The sequence below is a fragment of the Schistocerca nitens genome, chromosome 4 (assembly GCF_023898315.1).
Source record: "Schistocerca nitens isolate TAMUIC-IGC-003100 chromosome 4, iqSchNite1.1, whole genome shotgun sequence".
In the NCBI taxonomy this organism is placed as follows: domain Eukaryota; kingdom Metazoa; phylum Arthropoda; class Insecta; order Orthoptera; family Acrididae; genus Schistocerca; species Schistocerca nitens.
Genome location: NC_064617.1, coordinates 618,420,614 through 618,440,702, shown reverse-complemented (window position 1 = coordinate 618,440,702; position 20,089 = coordinate 618,420,614). Strand labels below are relative to the sequence as shown.

Below are 20,089 nucleotides of genomic sequence, written 5' to 3'. Positions count from 1 at the left end.
TTCTGCTTTTGAAACAATAAATTTATGTTTGCTGATTCATACAGTTCATAAGCTCAAACATCACCTAATGTGATAATAAGAAAGTTAAGAGTACCATAATGCAGGTGATTTCTCACAAAACAGCCAAAACATGTAATCTAAAGAAACCCCAGACTTAGTGAAATCATTATACGGAGATACCAGGAGGAAACATGGAGAAATGTGTATTTTATAGTGTCAGTATCACAGATAGAAGGAATGCTGTACGGTCCAGGGCCTATAAAGATCGAAAGACCTTTTAAATGCAATCATTATTTATTATACAGATTCGAAAACAAAAATGGACATTGTATTTCAGTGGACAAAAAAAAACATTTCTATATATGTGACATCTGTCGTTTCTACGTCTATGTAAAGAGTCTAAATATGAGTTCAGTAAAACTAAACGTAACACTCTGCTGTGTATCATGAAATGATTTTTCTACATTACACAGTTGCATGAATAAAAAGAAATATAAATTTAAAGATAAATACATCTATTAGATATTCACTTAGTCACATATAGAGTCAAAAGGAGAGTCTCACACATACAGTTTCATTCTGAAAAACAGCTCAAAAGAAAATATTTCAGCGATTGATGCGCCATGGCTGCAAAGGTAATATAGACCTCAGTTGGTTCAACGTCCGAGATGCTTAACAATAGAATCTTCAAAATATGTAAGACAAGGTAAAACTGAATCATAAGCGTCTTATTGGCGAATAACACTGTGGATCTACCAGGTGTACCACTACTTAGTTTGGCTGAAACTATAGTAGTCATATTGGTAGGCTGAAGCTATAGTAGCCATTTTGGTAGCACATGCCTATCAAGCTGAACTATTTGCACAGCCAGCACGGTATGGCCAGTCACATACTTCCAGTGTAGGGTTGAAATGGAGCCCAGCAGGGCAGTCAAATGTAACAGGTGTACCATGGTCACATTTGCAGAACTTGGTGCAGTCAGATGAATGGGGAAGGTGCTTAGCGATAGAGTTCTCATCTTCATATTGTGGGCAGCTGCCGACTGCTGGGCAGTCTCCTATTGGATTGGCTGTTGAGCTTGGTGCTGCCGTTGGAGCTGCTGTAGTGGCAGCACTTGTAGGAGCAGCTGTCGATGAGCTTGGTGCTGCAGTTGGAGCTTCTGTAGTGGCAGCACTTGTAGGAGCAGCTGTTGATGAGCTTGGTGCTGCAGTTGGAGCTGCTGTAGTAGCTGCACTTGTGGGAGCAGCTGAGGATGAGCTAGGAGCTGCAGTTGATGGCGATCCACCTGAACAGCCCGCTTGGTCTGGCCAGTCACATACTTCTAATGTAGGGTTGAAGTGGAGTCCAGCAGGACAGTCGAATGTGACAGGTTTTCCATGGTCACATTTACAGAACTGGCTGCAGTTTGTGGCATGGGGAAGGTGCTTAGCAATAGAGTTCTCATCTTGATATTGTGGGCAGCTGCCGACGGCTGGGCAACCTCCTGATGGAGCAGATGTTGGATTGGCTGTTGAGCTCGGTGCTGCCGTTGGAGCTGCTGTAGTGGCAGCACTTGTAGGAGCAGCTGTGGATGAGCTTGGTGCTGCCGTTGGAGCTGCTGTAGTGGCAGCACTTGTAGGAGGAGATGTTGATGAGCTTGGTGCTGCTGTAGGAGCTGCTGTAGTGGCTGCACTTGTGGGAGCAGCTGTGGATGAACTGGGAGCTGCAGTTGACGCTGATCCACCTGAACAGCCCGCCTGGTCTGGCCAGTCACATACCTCTAGTGTAGGGTTGAAGTGGAGTCCAGCAGGACAGTCGAATGTGACAGGTTTTCCATGATCACATTTACAGAATTGGCTGCAGTTTGTGGCATGGGGGAGGTGCTTAGCAATAGAGTTCTCATCTTCATATTGTGGGCAGGTGCCGACTGCTGGGCAGTCTCCTGATGGAGCAGATGTTGGATTGGCTGTTGAGCTTGGTGCTGCCGTTGGAGCTGCTGTAGTGGCAGCACTTGTAGGAGCAGCTGTGGATGAGCTTGGTGCTGCCGTTGGAGCTGCAGTAGTGGCAGCACTTGTAGGAGCAGCTGTTGATGAGCTTGGTGCTGCTGTTGGAGCTGCTGTAGTGGCTGCACTTGTGGGAGCAGCTGTGGATGAACTGGGAGCTGCAGTTGACGCTGATCCACCTGAACAGCCCGCCTGGTCTGGCCAATCACATACCTCTAGTGTAGGGTTGAAGTGGAGTCCAGCAGGACAGTCGAATGTGACAGGTTTTCCATGATCACATTTACAGAATTGGCTGCAGTTTGTGGCATGGGGGAGGTGCTTAGCAATAGAGTTCTCATCTTCATATTGTGGGCAGGTGCCGACTGCTGGGCAGTCTCCTGATGGAGCAGATGTTGGATTGGCTGTTGAGCTTGGTGCTGCCGTTGGAGCTGCTGTGGTGGCAGCACTTGTAGGAGCAGCTGTCGATGAGCTTGGTGCTGCAGTTGGAGCTGCAGTAGTGGCAGCACTTGTAGGAGCAGCTGTTGATGAGCTTGGTGCTGCAGTTGGAGCTGCTGTAGTGGCTGCACTTGTGGGAGCAGCTGTGGATGAACTGGGAGCTGCAGTTGACGCTGATCCACCAGAACAGCCTGCTTGGTCTGGCCAGTCACATACCTCTAGCGTAGGGTTGAAGTGGAGTCCAGCAGGACAGTCGAATGTGACAGGTTTTCCATGGTCACATTTACAGAACTGGCTGCAGTTTGTGGCATGGGGGAGGTGCTTAGCAATAGAGTTCTCATCTTCATATTGTGGGCAGGTGCCGACTGCTGGGCAGTCTCCTGATGGAGCAGATGTCGGATTGGCTGTTGAGCTTGGTGCTGCCGTTGGAGCTGCTGTAGTGGCAGCACTTGTAGGAGCAGCTGTGGATGAGCTTGGTGCTGCCGTTGGAGCTGCAGTAGTGGCAGCACTTGTAGGAGCAGCTGTTGATGAGCTTGGTGCTGCAGTTGGAGCTGCTGTAGTGGCTGCACTTGTGGGAGCAGCTGTGGATGAACTGGGAGCTGCAGTTGACGCTGATCCACCAGAACAGCCTGCTTGGTCTGGCCAGTCACATACCTCTAGTGTAGGGTTGAAGTGGAGTCCAGCAGGACAGTCGAATGTGACAGGTTTTCCATGGTCACATTTACAGAACTGGCTGCAGTTTGTGGCATGGGGGAGGTGTTTAGCAATAGAGTTCTCATCTTGATATTGTGGGCAGGTGCCGACTGCTGGGCAACCTCCTGATGGAGCAGATGTCGGATTGGCTGTTGAGCTTGGTGCTGCCGTTGGAGCTGCTGTGGTGGCAGCACTTGTAGGAGCAGCTGTGGATGAGCTTGGTGCTGCCGTTGGAGCTGCTGTAGTGGCAGCACTTGTAGGAGCAGCTGTGGAAGAGCTGGGAGCTGCAGTTGATGCTGATCCACCTGAACAGCCTGCTTGGTCTGGCCAGTCACATACTTCCAGTGTAGGGTTGAAGTGGAGTCCAGCAGGACAGTCGAATGTGACAGGTTTTCCATGGTCACATTTACAGAATTGGCTGCAGTTTGTTGCGTGGGGGAGGTGCTTAGCAATAGAGTTCTCATCTTCATATTGTGGGCAGGTGCCGACTGCTGGGCAGTCTTCTGATGGAGCAGATGTCGGATTGGCTGTTGAGCTGGGTGCTGCCGTTGGAGCTGCTGTGGTGGCAGCACTTGTAGGAGCAGCTGTGGATGAGCTTGGTGCTGCCGTTGGAGCTGCTGTTGTGGCAGCACTTGTAGGAGCAGCTGAGGATGAGCTTGGTGCTACAGTTGATGGTGATGCACCTGAACAGCCTGCACGGTCTGGCCAGTCACATACTTCCAGCACAGGGTTGAAGTGGAGTCCATCAGGACATATAAACAATACAGGTGCTGCGTGATCACATTTGTAGAAAAGTGAACAGTTTGTGCTGTCTGGTAGATGGTCTGTGTGATCCAGCGCATCTACTGGCGGACAGTCACCTACAGGTGATGCGTCGACTGCAGTTACAGCAACTAGGACCCACACGGTCGTTAACACACTTGCTGAAAGTAAAAGAAAAGTCTGTGATAATTTTGCTGTCACTTAAAGAATGCTATTTGCTAAATTTTAGTAGCAGTTAGCAGAATACTTCATAAAATTACATTTCCTTTTGTGCGACCCGAAAGCAATATCGTCAAGGAATTACCAGATTCAGTGTTCGGTAAACAAGTGTGTAGTGAGCTGTGCTGTTAGTTAGTTCAAATGGTTCAAATGGCTCTGAGCAGTATGGGACTTAACATCTGAGGTTATCAGTCTCCTAGAACTTAGAACTACTTAAACCTAACTAACCTAAGGACATCACACACATCCATGCCCGAGGCAGGATTCGAACCTGCGACCGTGGCGGTGGCGCGGTTCCTGACTGAAGCGCCTAGAACCGCTCGGCCATTCCGGCCGGCTGTTAGTTAGTCCCTTCGTGACCTCATTTTGTGTTCTACAACAGGAATGTATTTTATATTATGTTTGAAATGTAGCAAGACATTTAAACCAACAATATTAATAATTCCTAGTGTCCACTTTACATATATTTCCAGTACAAATGATACGGAATTAAATCGTGCGTTTCTTCCATGAAGCAACTATATATAACTTTCCTTCAGTTATGTATCATTCCACTGGACCCTGTAATAAACCTGGTACAGTATGAAGGTGGTCTTTAATATTTGGAAGAGACAAACTCGGATCGCTGTACATGAAACATCATTAAAGCATTTTAAAATAATCCATTCTTCTAGGACTGTGGTTTTGGCCTCCATGAGTAGTTGCAATTCGGCCGCTTAAAATGAAATACGAAGCCCCGAAATAATTTCGTCTCTCGCTCGTTTAGGGCTGTAGATACGATAACACGCAGGATATTGCGGACGTGATTAAGAGCGCCACCTGCCTGTTTCACGGTGTAGTACATTTGTGTACTTGCATCTGTCGGGGGACCCCTGAGGGCTAAGGAAGCACTGAATAGGCACATGCTCTGAAGTGCCCATGTGTTGTAAATATATATTAGGCAAGGCCATATTTTGACCTGATCTTGCCATAAATATTCAAAATTCACACTGCTCTGTTAGACTGTTTAGTGTTTTTTCTGTTATTGTTTCTTCTAAAACGCTGACAGAGTCCTGAGTGCTGTTAGCGTACAGCACACACAACTGTAGGGGCTTCTTCAGTTCTTTTGTGCAAGTAGCATTTCAGAAAGGACATTACTTGATTAATGTGCATTTGCTACTGATGCTTGCTTCACCGTACGTTTGTGACAGTTTTCGACAATTGCAATCAGCTAGTTGTTGACATCATTATTTCCTTCAACGGAAGAAGAATATACTTCAGTTTTTCCAAGATTCTGACACATGCGTTCACAGAGAAAGTAATCCTAAAGACATAGGAGTGTCAGCACGAGCGGAGTTTTCAATATCGGTAGCTGTCATGACCCTAGTATAAAAAGCAACGTTTGCGCGAACAGTTATGACTTACTCACACAGTGTAGGAAAAGACAGATTACTATTCATCGTAATGAGGAGACGCAAAGTTGCAGTTAGGCATTATTAAAAGACACTTGCACATAAGATTTCGGCCACAACCCTTTTCCGAAGAAACACACACCTCATGCACACGTGACCGCCAGTTCCGGCTGCTCGGCATTCTAGCCCGAGCTGCCAGAGGTGGTTGTCACGTGTCCGTTAGTTTTTCTTGCTTGTGTGAATGAATAGTGTGTATTTATCTTTTTCCAAGGAAGACTGTGGCCGAAAGCTTATATGTAAGTGTCTTTTAATTGTGCCTGTCTGCAACTTAGCGTGTCTTATTTATGGTTAAGTAGCAATCTGTCTTTTCCTATATTGTTGATATTCTTCATAGGAGACTATAAGTGACCCTTTTTTCAGAAATGGAAGAATATGGAAGGTATTTTGAAACTCTTGACAAAGATATTATTTTAGTGACGTATATGATGGAAGAATAACTAATTTCGTGGAATTACGCATGTATTTCACGAGTTGGCTACAACATGCAAGTTTAAGGATTCACTGAGGTGATAATGCAAGGGTTCTGTCATGTGATGTGATGAGTCTTATTCAGTGCCTGATGTATTAACAACAAATGAAATGAACTGATTGCATTCAAACACCGAGGCAAATATGACAGGGTAAGTGAATTTTCCGTGTCAAGTTGGAAAAATATAGCACCTGAAAAATTTACTGCGTAACAATTATGTGACTTGTCGCGGCTCGCTTGAAAACTCTGACAATTAGCGAAATTTGGGCAGAGTTGCTGTTTTCAAAGTGCCAGTTATTGGCACATATTATCCTGAGAGGTCTTTGGATTAACTTCGAGAATGCTTCGCATCAGTTACAACTTTGCCAGTGAAAAAGGAGAATGTTGTTAATACCTGCAACAGTTCTCCCTGAATTACGATTCCAACTATGTTTACCATGTTGATAAGAGTGAATCCGTCTTTTGCAAACTGAATATTTATTTTTTATTACTAAATATGTTTCACCTTTTCACACCAGGCATCGTCAATGATTTACATTTTCCTCTGCTTTTCTTGTTTGCGTTGGGTCTTCTGCAGGCATTATACGCACCCAGTACGTATTTGCAATTGATAATATGTCACATTTATACATTTCGCCTTTACCGTTGCAGAATGCTTATGTGCCATACCAAAATAACAGGGAGGTGCCTTTAATATTGGCAAGTAACATTTAACTGCGCACTGATTTCCCTGACTCTGCAACCATGAAACAGTCGCGTGACATATTGGTTGCAGGAACGGGCGTCACCTATGAAAACGACAGAGAAAGTGAAACAACGAAAATATTTGTTTATATCACTTGATACATTAGTTATCTAACAGTCAAGTTACGCAAACAAGAGAAATTTGAATGTTAATCATCTGTAACTGAATAGAAATATTTGAGATGGCAACAAAGTCTAACAAAAACACCGATGGAAATCTCAACATACCGCAACTTGTTAAGGATCAAAATTCGAAGAAAGGAATATTATGGTTTAATGTCCCATCGACGACAGAGCACAAGATACTCTTCAAGGAAGGATACTCGTCCGTATCCATTTCAAAGGAATCATCCCAGTATTTAACTAAACGGCTTGGGAACATTGCGGATTACAATAAACCGAAATGATCGGTTGAGAAGTTGAACCATCCCCCTCGAGATTATGGGTTAAGTGTTTTACCACTGCATCATCTTACTCGATATCAGAATTCGAGTATGAAAAACGTCGTATTGTATGGTATGCTACTGTTCTTAAATGAACCAGTGTAAAATAACGTTAAGTGGCACGTTATGGATCATCACGTTTTAATTTTGTAATATCTACAATATTTGTCTGTACAACAGAACGGATAAAAGCTGTGAGATGGCTACGTTCAGTTGACGAAGGATCCCTGCTGTTTGCTGGTAAGCAGCTATGTTATTGAAATGGGACAATAAAGGGAAAGGACAGTTAGTTGGAAGAGAAAGACCGTCATTAAACCAATTACTAATGCAAAATACGCAATATACCATTCCGCATTGTAAGGTGTATCGAGACCTTACACAAGAATAAAAATTAGGACAGGAGTAATTAAACAAATACTGAAAAGTAAGTAAAGAGAAGAAACCCGTTTCGCATGAAAATAAAAGACCACAGCCGTCCAGTAAGGATGAAGCGTTCGTAGACATTTATCTGCCCCCTGCACGGGAAACTCAGAATGTTTAAATCTATACCCAGCCAATATTATCGCTTTCCCTGAACAATTCGCAATATTTTCTGCCCGTGGGACACGTGCAACACATTGTGGACACAGCGAATACTAACCTCTGTCTACGTTCACCTTTTCAATGACGGAAGTTACATTCCATAGTATTTAATACACAGCGTACGCACTGAAAGCTAAGAGTTTCACAGTCGTGATCTACAAGTCGATTAATTTATTTATGTGTATATTAACGTACGTTTTCATTTGAGAAGAAATTTTTTTTCAGCTGTGTTCGAAGCTTCCACACCGTACTACTCTTAAGTACGATGCAACCATATTAACCATAATGATATATTAGTGTTATAATATATCTCTCTGAGAAGAAAATGTCGATAGATTAACAATCCTCAGTAGTTTGTTTCACTTTGAGATCGAGAGGAATTGGATATTCCCTAAAAGATTTCCAAAACAGGTTCGTATGATACAGGTATAAATCATGAAAATTTTTGACGAAGTTACAATGTATTAAGTGCAAATTCAGATCACTAAATATAAGACAGAATTCACATATACCATAAAGATACCGGTAACACGAAATGGCATGAACAGATGAGTGTAAACCTAATTCTTTTCAGACTATTAAAAAATGTGTGCGTATCTTCGTAGCCAAAAGGATTTTGTAAACTATTCTCTGGAATATACTCATGATACGATAAGTTGCAGCTTACACATATATGCGTATGTGACAGAAACAGCTCATATAATGGACAGATAGTCTTACTTATACTCCTCACACCAGTACCAGAAGAATCAAGGTTATTTAAAAATATTTCATTCACTTACTGGATCTCCTTCAAGAGATCCATTCCTGCGAAAGAATGATGAAGACGGTCAAAACCATTGTCCCTGTTAAGAATAATTACTCCAGCTTGAACATCAACTTCGCCGAACGTCCACATCAATTTGAAGATACCATAATCTACTAGTATTCACTTGTTCCAAGGAAATATAAATTCGTGATCTTGTAGTAAACGGAAGTAAACGCCATATTTATTATGAACAACGGTACGATATTGCTATCGCTGTCACATTAAACGGTTTCGTATTTATATAGGTTTCTAGTAACAGATCATAGCACATGGATTGTTTATTCCATCTAACAGCAGAACCTAGTGTTAAATTTGGTCAATGACAAAAAGGCGATAACCTGCTCCGATTTATGTGAAACACTCAGATCTCGTCAATTTGTGATCGACAATACTGAAGAAAAACTTATATCGGAATCTTGTATTGAATGAGGTACTGATAACAAGAAATCGGGGCACAACAAGACCAAATGTTTCACATTTCACTACAAGCCACGAAAACCTTAAGAAGTTGCAGTAAATTATGTATTTCTAAGAATCCTTGTTGTCTCGAACCACCTGCAAAATGATGAATACCACACAGTGCAACATGTGTCTGAAACTAATGATGATCAACCCGTCCTAAAGAAACATACTACAAACATGTTCCATTCCTCTAAGTTTCATGTTTGTAAACAGCAAGATAACGCCACCACGAGAGTATAAATATAAAATAAGAACGAGAATGACAAAGAAAAACTAAGACAGATAGTGTAGAAGAAACGAAACTTAGAGCAATGTGTTAAATCCAACTTTCTGTCAATATTTTCAAAAAATAGACATAAGAAGAAATTACTGAATTCCTTGAAAAGAATGAAACGTTACAGGAGCAACAGAAAAGTTATGATTACTCTTTCCAAATAACCGCGTTTTGAGACCGCGAGAAAGTCTACAGTCATAACTACGAATCTTCAATTTCACAATTAAACTATTACGTGTGTTGTTCAGAGGACTGATTGTGTTACAGCTGGTCCCATGCTATCCCAAAAATGTTCTTCAGAAATAATGAGTACAAACATCTTGATGTAAAATAAAGAGATGTTTGTGAACCTTAGTTAATCCACTATGGCGTATATTATGGCAGAAACCCTATTGAACTGAGCCAAAACTTAATGTTAAGGGAATGCGATTTTCCTTTAAAATGCCAATAAATGCTGTATAAAGTTTATTAGGAGTCGAATTATATCGTAGTATAGTATCTCATTCGGTTCATCCAGGCAGTATTACATTACCGGAACCGAACAAAATGAATGGTTATTATGATATGTGTAAACCTTCTGTCAAATAGAGAAGCTTTGATGTACAAATCTAAACCGAGCGGCCTCAGTCACAGTACATCTTATAAGCAGTCAATAAGTTTTAACTGCATATAAATTTGTGACTATGAGTAATGAATGCATAAGTTACAATTGACAGTTGTCCTGTTTTGTTAGTCGTCCCTAAGTGAGTTGAATATTGCTGTTCCTACAGTTTTTAAACAACAAATCCGAAAAGATAGCACAAGAAACAAGTTTCTCGTAGAAAAAGAATACAAGAGAGATATAAAATGGTTGGCAGTACTCGGCGGGAGTTGTTAATAGACGCAGGAATGTACCTGGCACAGAAAAGAGTCCTAGCGCATGGCTAACACATTTGTATCGGTAAAATGAAGTCTGTCAGTGAGAATAACAAAAAACTAGAACACAGCTGTAGCTTTCAGCTCACCTCTTAGATTCATGTCGAAAAGACTTCAGCGCTTTCGATGGTTCACAGTGAATGGCGATACCAAGGATGAGCACTGGTGGTAGGAGCTTATATATCATGGCTTGTGTAGAATTATCACAGTGAAACAAGTTATCTTGATCTTATCTCGCAAAAGTGAAACAGGTAGTACGTCACATCCAGAAAATGCGAAATTTTGGAGGGTCACCGTCCGAAAGTAACACGCCCATGCTCCGATACGGTTTTTAGAGATACGTCGTGTCATATCAAAACGTGTGGAGGGAGATACAGTGCTGTCGCTGGCGGGGCAAATCCAATACGCACGTACAAGCAACTCTTGACCCTAACGCATTCTCACACTGACGACATTTTCCTGACATGTAGATAGTGGCTTTTCTGTATCACCCCTGTGGCAAAGAATTATATTTCTAGCATATATATTACGCCGTGATATTACAACGTATTGATATCGATTGGCATCCGAAAGTAGGTTACGTTGCAGAGGAATTATGAAGAAGCAGTTTTCTTACGACATGTTTGATACAGGAATATTGTGCTGTAGCGTAAGGATTACGTTTTTTTTCTACATTTTATAAAACGTAACAGTTGACCGAACTATTTTTTATGTTAACAGTGGCAATACAACGGGTCTGACATTTTAATGTTTGACCTCACCCATTATATCCTTGTTTAGGCATCGCATTAGTTGTTCTTACATCAGATTTAGTAAGATAGATAATTTAACCGGTCTCATACATGTTTTACCAGAGTAGTATCCCAGTGACAACTTTTGGAACCTCTCATCGAAACACAATGGTAAAGTATAAAATATACGTACGAGCAGAGCAAAGCTTACACATTCAGCGTCCCCAATAAAAAGTACCACACCGAACTTTACAATATGCGTTGGACTCATCCTGACAGATCGATATAACGTGGTGAAAAAAACCAGCCACGATCGGCACCATTCTATCGTCAAAGCTAGGTAAGTTTGTGAAACACTTGAGTTTCGCAGAAGATGCAGTTGAAATGCTCCTTGGTTGAGGGCTACGTTGAGACAATTAGACAAGGCATCAAATATCTATACGGGAATTTACTTCTTTCTGCTTACAGCGTAAACTATAAAATCGTATTTGAGTAAATGGACTGTATGGTACTTTATGAGAACTGATAAATCTACAGTTAATTTTTGCCTCGCTTAGTTTTCCGGCTGTATCCCGAAAACCCTTCATTTTGAAGCTGAACGTAGATATTTAAATCTGCTTTCGATAACACAGGGATACCGTAATCGGGAGGACGACCGTTCAACTCCGCGTCCGGCCATCCTGATTTAGGTTTCCCGTGATTTTCCTAAATCGATTCAGGGAAGTGACGGGATGGTTTCTTTGAAAGCGCACGGCCGATTTCCTTCCCCCTCCCCCCCCCCCCTTCCCTAATCCGATCTTGTGCTCCGTCTCTAATGACCTCGTTATCGACGAAACGTTGAACACTAGTCTCCTGCTTCCCCTCCTCCAGGGATTCCATAGAAATAGCTTTTCCTTGATATTTTTAGTGATGTATTGCATCCAATGTTACCCACACGTTACCAGTGCAAATATCTTTACAATTCTGTTAACTTCAATGTTTATCTGAAATATCTTGAAGTTCCACATATCCACATACACAAAAACTTCTTCTTAATTTAGGCATTCCTAGTTCCTAGAAGTTTTCAACACATTTTTGTACTTGTTTGGGTCTTTTACAAGTTAATTTTCATAGTTTTGTTTTGCTAGAGTGAAATGTGTGCAACGGTAAACTCTACATCTTCAGAGAACAAGATCACGGTTCTAATTGATAAGCAAAATCATCCGTAGTTGACTATATACGTTAACTCAAAAAATCTTTTCTTCTCAGTACACACAACATGTCAGTATCTCCTGGCAAATGCAACATAAGATCTGGTATTCGAAAGCCATCTACACACAGTCCAGCGTGCGCTTATCAATAAAGGTAACTGTATTGTAGATTCTAGTGGTTACAAGGAAAGGAAACTGCATTGTAGATTCTATGCGTCACCGTCGAAGTTTGAGATATCAGGAAATTGAATTGTCGGTAACAATGCAAGTACCACCATAAGCACCAATGTCATAATGCTAATTCGTGATGGAAACAGACTGTTAATTGACCATTAGTTAAATGACGTATCAAACAGAGCTCCGAAAGATAAAGGTGATTTGTGTTGCCAATTACACCTTCAGTTAAAGAAGTTAATATCTAATAACGGATCCTCTAGTCAGCAATATCACACATCATCTTTTCAGTCCCGGTTAGAGACGTTGTGTTGTTGAAATCTATCATATTCGAACGTAATCATCACGTACCTAGGAAAATTCTTCTCAGAAAATTATATGCGTTTGGATGTGTTAGCTATTTTCGTAATCTGTACTTTCAGTGTAGATACTTCCAAACGAATGCGGAGTAACCTAAACATTGTCGAGGGTAGCACTCGGAAAACCTTGGAACGGATATCCATTGTGAATGTCGGAGAGGCTCTAGTATGCATTCAATGTGTTATGTTTCTTCTGATGGCCAAAATGGGGGTTCGTTAGTTCATTGAGTTCTCAGATTTGACTGTATCTGTGTGTCTGATGAGGTTTCCGTATCCCACAGTAAGCTTTTTACGTTATCATTATGTAATGTGGTTCATACGAACACACTAAAAAATTCCTTTGAAGTTAATTCCTGAGATAGTCTCCAAAATGTTATTCTGCAATTACTGGATGGAATGTTAGTGCGCTGTGAAGCAGTTTACCATTTGACACAATATTTTGTTGTCCAATGGCGCTGGGATGGAGTAACAAAGATACTATTTTAGAGACAACACTGTCTTCTCAGTAGAACAAGTCTAGGAAAAGCAATAGCATCCTTCTGTTTTTATTTATGTGAAGTGACTACCACAGTTTTTCACTGGAACGACGTAGAGAAAAGAGCAAGAACTTAAACACCGATGTCCTTAGAGGCACTGGAAACTCATTAGTCCGGAATACGAGTCAAGCATAATCATTATTGTACCAATATGATCCTGTAAGCACGACTCCGAATTTCTTTGACATCTGCTGCCAGGCATCGTTGATAAGAATTTCAAACGCTGGGTAATACTCTAGAAGTGGTCGTAAAAGTGCGTTACACACAATTTCTTTTATAGAAGCACCGCCGTTTTTCAGAATACTCCCGGCTAATACTGATTCTACGTGATCATCTCATTACATATCGCTTCTTAGCATTACTCCAAATACTTGTACGATGTGACGTGCTCAAAATGGTCGCTACTAGTCTCGTAATCGCGGCTTTTCTATATTTGATATAGACAACTCATTGGTTTTGTGTCCCATTCAGTTATTGTGTGGTCTGCATCTTCTACACGGATGAAAGTTACAGAAGCAAATGGTCGCCAGTGCTTGCTCACAACGAGAGCGCTACACGCTCTGAAACATGGGGATATCTACGGTCAAGATATTTTACTTTGTACGATAATTCTTACCAAGGGTTTTCTAAGTTAATAGTCCACATATTCGTTTCCAATAAAGTGGACTGGTGTTCCCTAACGGAGAGAAACTTCCTGCTTCTCTGTAAAAGTTCCAAACCTTGACTGCGAAGTAGTATTTTGGTCAGTTCAGCTGCTTCACGTTAACTAACTCGTAAGTTTATTTATACTTAACAGTTGTTGTTCTTCAATACTGCCAACAACTGCCAACAATACTGCCACAACGCATTTCATGAGGTACCTACTTTTCATGTCATCTTGTGTGATGTATCTCGAACGCTATGTGCCATTACGAAAGTTTGTTGTGGTAAATTATCCTCTCAGTCATTCAGAATAATTATGGCAAGCATTCTTAGCTCATGTGCACGACAGAGCAAGACAATTAGAGTAGAAGAGGAGGAAATTCAGGTAGCGCAAAAAGAGGGAAGCTGTGGCATTCTAACGGTATTTCTAATGTCTATGACACCCTTCTGTATTTTGATCAATGAAGAAATCTCAGTTGAGTGAGAAATCTAAGAACAATTCGTTAGGTACAGACAATGATCTCTTAACTTCAAGCATTACATAACTACTGTAGCACCTGATCTTGAGGCAGTTTACTGGTAAAATGAATGAAAGTACTTGGTTAATAGATAAAACAGCAGTAGCGAAGATGATAAATCTCTTAAAACGGGTATGAGAACGGCTAACAAGAAGACGCGACATGACTCAGCGATTTTCAATCTCAAATAATAGAAAAGCCAAACAACAGAAAACTTGTGCTTGTTGCATATGATAAGCTGTATACCGTATGTTGCATAAGACATTACCAGCGCTGAATAATTTTTTTCGTAGAGGTAACAGTAACTGTGTAACTATCTTGTTTTCAAAATAGAGGAATACAGGTGGGAGTAAAACAAGAAAATAAATATGGAAACGTCGTATCATCGTCTGTCTTCATCTGTGTAGCCTGCCTGCTTAGTTGGGTGGTTACGTCCTTGTCTCCCATGCATGAGGGCCCGGGTTGGATTCCCGGCCGGATTGGAGATTTTACCGCTCGTGGATTAGGTATTGTGTTGTCCTCATCATCATATCATCCTCATCACCGGCGCTCAAGTTGCCCAATATGGGGCGTCGAATGAAATAAGTCTTGCACCTGGCGGCCGAACTTGCCCGGATGGGGCCTCCCGGCCAACGACGCAATACGCTCATTTCCATTTTTTCATCTGTGAAGACAGGAAGCGATAAGTTCGTGTCATGTCACGAAGATCCATTTTTGGGATTTTATTATGACCGTGTTTCGATAATATATAACAAATTTATAACGTCTGAAAGAATAGAACTACAAATATACCGTCGCTTGTGGCTATTCAAATCAGTTTCTTTTATCTCTGTAATAAAACATGTTGCACAAGAGATTAAAGACAGGAATTGCCGCTACATTGCCCAATCGACATAACTGAAATCGAGTGACGTATAAACATTGTTTTATCGATATGTGGCCAGTATTATTGACGCAAGTTGCTGACGTTCGCAGCTTGTCAAATACATATCACGTCTTCACCGGCTGAGCGTTCTCGTTGTAATGACTCGGCGCTAACAGTCACACAATAATACAGTACAACAAAAGAATCTTATATTGTTCACCCTATTCCGTTTGACATATCTCCGTAAAGTAATAATGCAAACCATACCAGTTCTCGTGATTTTCGGGACGGAAGTGCTATAAAGGCTAACCCCGTGATAACATTACAAACTTTCAGGAATGATGGAGAAGGTAAATACATCAATTTGAGGTAAAGGACTGTAGTCAGGGAAAAGACGAAGTGGCAAGGTACAAGCTGATATCGACTCAAGTTCCTCCTTAGCCTCACGCGGCGGACACTCTGAGAGCCACCAACTAAAGAACCCTGATCGTGGTATACGGAATTCATCCAGAATAGTTCCTAATGCCCCAGATAATATCCCTCGTGTATAGACTAGTAGCAGCGCACGTGACTTGATGTCAAAGAAATGGAAAATCCCAAGTCTACGGTAGAGTAAGATTGATTTCAGTTTACCTCCAAAAATTCACAAGCTGCTACATTTACAACAGTTTTTCAAAATGGCGTCCCCCAGCGTCAATGCAGGCATGGCGCCGTCGCGCGAAGTTCTGTCGCACCCGCTTTAGTATGCGTGGTGTCGTTTGAACAGTGTCGAAGGCAGCGAGAAATCTCAGCAGGAGATTCTCTTTAGCAGCAGTCATCGAGTCAAGTATCCGTGTGGCCCGCATACCTCAGACGCACTTTATAATATGCGTCTAACAACTAAGAGCCGAATCCACAAACGTCAACTAACTTCAACAGCCTGTGAAGAGATTAGTTTACCTGCTTGGTATAAAAGAAACTTACTGCGATTGTGTTATTTAAAGACCTGTTTGATTTTATTTGATGCTGGTGAATTCCACCGTGAGCTAAGTAAATCTGGCCGCCTACCTCAGAGCCAGAGACATAAGTAGAGCTGCCACTGCAGCGTTAAAGGTTGTGAGTGGGAAGACGTTTTATTTCTGGTTTTCCAATGCTGACGACACGTGGACGTGAGTGTCTCATGCCGATCGGCTGCTGAGGTATAAATTCAGACTTATCTAACATGTATTCGTGAATGTGCGTTATAAAAACTGTCACCTTCAAATGTTATACATGTTTGTAGCAAGGAATAGTAAATTACGTTAAAGCAGTTGTAATACAGGGCAATGAGTAGAAGAAATATGACACTCAAAACATTTAGCAGACATCGTGTCTCATCTTGCACTATGCATTAAATGCAAGTACAATTTCTATTATTAATCAGTTAATCATCCGCTCACACAGAGAACACAAAAACGTTTCGTCTGGCCATTACGATGGCACAACTCCACAACTCTGGGGTAGATTACAGGGGCAGCAATCGAAATCAGAGAGAGAGAGAGAGAGAGGGAGTAAGGGAGGGAGCGATCGAGCGAGCGAGCGAGCAAAAGTCGACACAAAGTGTTACGAATTGTACCGACTTTTAACGATTAGTACTTTCGGAACCAGCGCCCAACTTACCGCGACCCACATGGCCAGATGTGAAGAAATCAAGTGGAGTGAGTTCAGGTGAACGTGGTGGTCACGAAACAGGATGTCATCTGCCTATCCATTTTTCGGGGAATGTGTAATCCAGTCCAGTCCTTCAGTCCAAAGTGAAGTGGGGCTCCATCATGTTGGTACCACGTCCGTTGACGAAAAATGGGATATGTTCCAGAAACCGGGGTCGTATGTCTCCGATAATGACTGAAAGAACAGAAACCATGTTCATATAGTTAAGGCTAACCGGCCATTGACCTTCTTCTTCTGTGCGGATGTACACGTATTGCCAGAACTCGTACGGGACTCAGTAAAATTGTCTGCCGCGAGTAACGAGTGTAATGGGCAGGGGCACCTGCAGTAATGACTCTTCACAACTTTAAAGCGGGGCTCTCATAGGCCCAAACATGACTATTGCGACTATTTCGCATTCCGTCTCTGGTAAAATAGATTTCATCCCTGAAAAGCCAGGAAAGTGATTTGAAACTTCCTGGCAGATTAAAACAGTGTGCCGGACCGAGACTCGGACTCGGGACCTTTGCCTTTCTCAGCAAGTGCTCTGTCGACTGAACTACCCAAGCATGACTCGCGACCCGTTCTCACAGATTAATTCGGCCAGTACCTCGTCTCCGACCTTCTAAACTTCACAGAAGCTTAGTAGCAAAACTTTCATTCAGGAAATTTGTTGTCAGCTGTTCTGAAATCAGCAGGAATCGAAGCATTTGCTTTCTGTGGATGGCCGGGGTGTAGCTGCATTCCACTTAATACTCACCATACAATACTGTGTGAAATATTCGCTTCACGTGCAACAAATGGAGTGCTGATTACAGGCGCCTCATCCACTAGAGTAAGCACTAAGTCGCCTCTGCGTTTCGCCGTCATTCTCGGTCGTTGTACGGTGGTACCAGTTGCCCTGTTTCACTTAATCGTTTGAACTGTCTTCAAAACATCAGGTGCATGTCTTCTACGCGGGTATTTTTCCTGTACAACCTTTCCGCCTCTCTGCTGCTTTCATTTGTTTTCCCATACACGAAAATCATGCCTGCAAGTTCCGTCACCGGATATACAACTTCATTTGCTTAGGGCTGATTGCCGTTATGGATTCAGCTTGTAAACACAGCCTGCCGTCTACGGCAGTGCACCAGGACTGCTCATGTCAAAACACAGCACGGCCTCAGAATTGGATTAGTTATTATTTCAACCTCTACACCTGAGTGCTCGTCGAGGATACCTACCACACAATCGCAGCGTTAACAATTCCGGCACACACAGGTGATAGGAAAAATAGTGTGAACACTTATACTGACTTCGGAATGGTTTCTTAATAAGGGGTTGGACCCCCATTTTCCCGTAATACAGGCGCGATGCTTCTTGGAAAATTGGCATGCAATGATTGTGTGGTCTCCAGTGGAATGCTATGCCACTCTTCGATCAGAACCTCTTCTAACTCCTATAGTGAGGGGTGAGGCGCAAATCTGCTCCGGAGTCTGTGCTTCAATACCGCCCACAAGGGTTCGATAATGTTCACGTCCGGAGACTGTGCTGGCCAGCGAAGACGCTGCAGGACAGTTGCATACTCCTCATACCACGATTCTACTGTCCTGGCTGATTGAATGGGTGCATTATCGTCCTGAAATAGGGCATTATTGTTGGGGAACAACATTTGAATCATGGGGTGCACCTGTCACCTAAAATGTTCGCATAGTCGTTGGCTGTAACACGACCTTTGAGAGTAATGATGGGACCTGCAGAATACCATGATATGGTTGCCCATACCATCGCACTCCACCTCCTTGCTTAACAGTAGGATACAAGCAGTCAGGATATCAGGCTTCTCTTGGCGTTCTCCAGACGTAAGCCCTGCCCGATGCTGGAGATAACGAAAACGTTGACTCGTTGGATCATATGACGTGTTTCCACTGATCAGCGGTCCAGGATTTTATCTACCGTACATCATGTTTTACGTTTCTTTGCGTTGATTGTTGTCACTAATGGTTTCGGTATAGCAGCTCTTTCATGAATATTCGCTTTCTGGAGTTCTCGGCGGACAGTGTCAATAGATACGGGATTTCGAAGATGGCCATTGAGCTCTGCAGTCACTTTAGCCGCAGTAGTTTTGTGTTGTTTTGACACAACTGGTGCTTGCGTACAACGATCTCTGCCATTTGGTTTTGATTTGCTTCCACTATTACGTTTACACAAATTATGTCTTTCCATGTTTTGTGTAGGCTTTCATGGCTGTTGAAATAGTTTCTCTTGAAACATTCAGTAAGTTGGCTCCCTTGGTTACTGATGCTCCAGCTAATCGGGCCCCCACAAACTGCCCTGTTTGAAAGTCTCTTAGGTCTTTCGTTGCTCTTCGACCTCGGCCTCTAAATGCAAGTACGAAGTGCGCACTACTCGTAAACAGCCTGCACTGATGCCTATAGCCCGTACTGAACACAAGCAGCCCAGCGCGACACGTGCCTTACCTGCGTTGTTGACCGTCAAACAGAGCCACTGTTCACTTTATTTTGCCTATCCTCTGCGTATTCCACAGTCGAAGGTATCAGGAAGATCTTCGCATACAAATTTCTTCTCGGTCGTTTCCGGACCAATATCACCCTTATGCATCATCCCTGAACGTCTGCAACATCATCATGGGATCGCCCTGTATAGTACGAAGTAAATGGTCTGTGAACTGCCTTTAGGTATCCTCTCCGATTTTCTGCAGCTCTAAAGACCACTTAACCAATCGTCTCAGCGTAAAAGAATCTCTCATATTTGACACGTTACCAGCCATAAAAAAGATTGCTATTTGTGGCTACTTACTACAAGACACGTCCCTTCGTCCTACAGGAAGACTGAAATTCCAAGAGTACTGTCAACCTCACCTGAAGTTATCCTTAATATCAAAATGAAATATCCAAATAACTGAGAGTGAAATCGTGTGGCGTCACTAAATTACAACCTCCTACTACAAAAAGCTATACAAAGCCATTCTAAATACCAGTATACGAGGGCTGTTCAGAAAATTCAGGAACTTCGTCCACAAAATTTTTCTACGCTGACATTTTACTTATTGTGCATGGTCTTCACCGTTGATACACCGCTCCCAAAGCCGTTTCAACTTCCGGAAGCAGTCTGCGAATTTTCTTTCATCTCGTCTACCGTTGCAAATCTTCGTAATTTAAACTAGG

At 42.4% G+C, this 20,089-nt stretch overlaps 1 protein-coding gene across 5 annotated transcripts; it reads right to left on the bottom strand.

Moving 5' to 3' along the window:
• Positions 1–336: 336 nt before the first annotated feature.
• On the bottom strand, positions 337–10,385 carry LOC126251404 (mucin-19-like). Of its 5 annotated transcripts, none has more exons than XM_049951810.1 (3): positions 10,329–10,385; positions 1,860–4,033; positions 337–1,421 (listed from the first exon to the last, which is right to left on the bottom strand). In XM_049951810.1, exons 1-3 carry the CDS (start codon positions 10,339–10,341, stop codon positions 846–848), a joined length of 2,763 nt encoding a protein of 920 aa, XP_049807767.1. In that variant the 5' UTR covers positions 10,342–10,385; the 3' UTR covers positions 337–845. The 5 variants fall into 5 exon arrangements, with proteins under 5 accessions (XP_049807767.1, XP_049807769.1, XP_049807768.1 ...); XM_049951812.1 differs by having other exon boundaries at positions 338–2,337; positions 2,776–4,033; XM_049951811.1 differs by having other exon boundaries at positions 339–2,245; positions 2,684–4,033.
• Positions 10,386–20,089: the final 9,704 nt, after the last annotated feature.